General features: G+C 57.6%; 1 protein-coding gene across 1 annotated transcript; it reads right to left on the bottom strand.

Moving 5' to 3' along the window:
• Window positions 1-2,898, bottom strand: BDP55DRAFT_540357 (SH3 domain-containing protein; the record flags this gene model as incomplete). The annotated part of the gene is made up of 6 exons (XM_060568115.1): window positions 1-251; window positions 367-1,062; window positions 1,135-1,225; window positions 1,295-2,283; window positions 2,361-2,585; window positions 2,682-2,898. The coding sequence occupies 6 exons, from the start codon at window positions 2,896-2,898 to the stop codon at window positions 1-3; spliced, it is 2,469 nt and encodes an 822-aa protein (XP_060435518.1).

The raw sequence follows: 2,898 nt of genomic DNA, 5'->3' as shown, positions 1-2,898 counted from the left end.
TCACACAACCGAAGGTCGCGGCCCAGACGAAACCATAACATGTCCAACGCTCGACTGCCTAGACGCCTTCCTGCCAGAAGAGAACCTCTCAAAGAACCCAGCCGTGCCCGACTTCCTCCTCTCCCCGCTCGAGATGCTCGACCTATCCGAAACCTCGCGGACCGAATTGCTGTCGATGAAAGTCTGCGGGAAGATGCCCCAGACGCCCTTTGCGTTGGTGCCGGACCAGCACCAGTGATCTTGCCATGCCCCTAGAATTCTTGTGTGAGCAGACTGAAAATATCCCGTACGTCACCATGGAAACATTCTATCCAGGAAAGGGGAAAAGAAAGGAGGACGAGGGGGCGGAAAAAAAAGAAGACTCACAGCTGATGTTGGTTATCCTCTCCCCCTGATCAAATTTCAACCAGTCCCCGCCATCCTTCGGCCTCGGCGCAAACTTCCACCTCGCCACAGCAGAGATATTACTCGCCGTATCCGCACGAATCTCCCCCTTGGGCGGCGCCTCCAACTTCAACACATCCAGCGGCGCCGACCCAAAATTCCCCTCATGCCACCCCATCACCCACTCCCCATTATACTTTGCCGGAAACTCCACCCCGGTCAACCGCGCGCCATTGGCAAGCTCAAACCCAGGCGTGTTATCATACAACAGCCGCATCCCATACATCCTCTTGACAGTCTGCGTCGCCGTCGCCGTCGGCAGCTGCGCCAACTCGAGCTGCCGGCCCTCGATGCGCGAAGGGCGCGGCGGCGCGCGGAAGTGTAGGTCGTAGTTGTTGCGCAGGTGGAGCGGGACTTCCCCGCCGCCGGTGGTCTCTGATGTCTCTACGACTGTGATGCCGGGGACTTGCGGTAACGGTCGCGGGTGCCGGGCGAGGTGCTCAAAGAGCTTCTTTTGGCTGAAGAAGACTGTGGCGTCGCATTCTTCGAGGGTGTGTTGGGCGTGGACGCAGAAGACGCAGCCGTAGAGGAATTCGTCTGCGCGTTTCGTGGCGACGTGAGATTTTTGGAGGAAGCGGGGGCGGTAGGAGATTTTGTTGGAGTGGTGGTTTGCTTCCTCTGGGGGGATTTCGTTGTATTAGTAAAACTGTCCTACTAACATCAAAGATGGAGAGAGAGTTCAGTACGTACCAGCTTTGTTGACGTCGTTTTCAATCTGTTTGAAGTCGAGCTCGAACGAGCAGCTCGAGCACTTGGCGACCTCGTGGGCGCCAGAGAATCCCTTGTAACTAGAGTTAATCCATGTTTACTGCAAAAAAGAAAGGGGGTGGGGGAAACACTGGCGACTCACTGGTTTCTTAATCTTTTTAACACCAAGACCCCCGCGGGTAACCTCCTTGGCACCTTCGCAGAACCCCTTGTACAGATAAAACGAGCTGCTCAACCCGATATTACAGTCCTTTGGCCGAGACGAGACCTGAAAGGGCGGCTCCCTCCCCTGCGAAGTCGACGACTCCGACTCGACGGGGATCAGCCCCTCGCCGTCGCTTGTGATCAGGGGCACCCTCTCGATGCCCTCGTGGACGCCGGGTGGGAAGTTGGGCGGAATGATGGGCGGCCTCGACGTGGGGCTGAGCCGGCCCCCGTCGTGGGTCGAGGACGTGGAGGCGCGGTGCTCCGTCATGGAGGGGCTGATGGCGCCCGAGTTCCTCCTGCCGCCGTCGAATACGGAATCGTGGAGAGATTCTTGGGAGCGTTGCCGCGAGGCGTGCGAGTACATTGAGCTGGATTGCGAGTGCCGGTGCGGCCGCGGGGAGTGGCCGCCGTTCCGCGGGGACTGCGTCTGGTCTTCCGTGACAATACCTAGCGTTGTAGACGATGCTCGCCCGCGCGAAACGAGAGGGTGGCCCCTGTCCGTCATTGAGACCGGGGACCGCGTGAGGTCCTGCGGGCTCATCTGGTGATACCGATCTTCTTCCGAGAGGACGCGATCGTTGGGGATGTCGAGCCGGTCAAGCCGGTGATCGGAGCCGTGTGAGAGTCTGCTCACGGTTTTGGGGCTGCCTGGCTCAGAGATGGGAGAGCTCACGGAAATGGGTCGACGGCGCTCAATATTGACCCCGCCCATTGGCTCCTCCAGTCCCGTCTCGATCATGGGGCTTGGTCCTATACTCCACGGATTCGTCGGAGGAGGCGGTGGCGGCTGCTGCTCGATGACCTCCTCTCTGACTCTTGGCTCCGGCTCGGGCGGTGCGTGTTGCTCTTCGTGTGGCTGTACCTGGAAGTGATTTTGTCCCTCGTGGGATATGGTTAGACTTGTGTGGCCTTGATCTTGGGTCTCTATTGTCGAGAGAACCTTTGGTCAGCCATGATTTCCTGTCTCATGTTTGCATCCAGGGGGTAGTGGCTTCAATTACCGTGGGTAGCTGGTGGCGATGTTGCGATAATGGGAATGAGAGGCTGCTCCCGCGGCGCCGGCTCCAGCCTCATCCTCTTCAAGATCTCTCCGGTCCGGAGGCCGGCCCTCTTGCAGAGTTCCCGCAGCTCAACGTACTTTTCCTTTTCGAATGTTTCTGCATCGATTACGTCTTCAAAGTCCCAGATCATGTCAGTCATCTGTGACCTATACTCCGCGATCTCGTCTACACAAATAAAGATCAGTCAGTTGACAACTTCACCAGATGGAAAAAGTGAGAAGAAGAAGAAGAAGAAGAAGAAGAAGACGGAAACAATCATACTATCATCTTTGAGCGCATCTATAAAGTTGACACCAGACTCTTCCAAGTGGCGTAAGCACAGCGGCTCAATGATCTTGAGGATGCGCTCGGCGCCCTTGACCAGCTTCTGGCTCTCGGAGAGCATGTCCCGGTCGTCGCCCGCGTTCCCGAGCGCAACGGTCCCCTTCTCCACGACCTCCTGGAACGGCCCAGTCACCAAGTCCTTTACGACGTCCAT

Source organism: Colletotrichum godetiae, assembly GCF_030913485.1.
Source record: "Colletotrichum godetiae strain CBS 193.32 chromosome Unknown BDP55scaffold_3, whole genome shotgun sequence".
Classification (NCBI taxonomy): Eukaryota; Fungi; Ascomycota; class Sordariomycetes; order Glomerellales; family Glomerellaceae; genus Colletotrichum; species Colletotrichum godetiae.
Note: the sequence above shows the minus strand (reverse complement) of the source record. Positions and strands in the feature narration are given on the sequence as shown.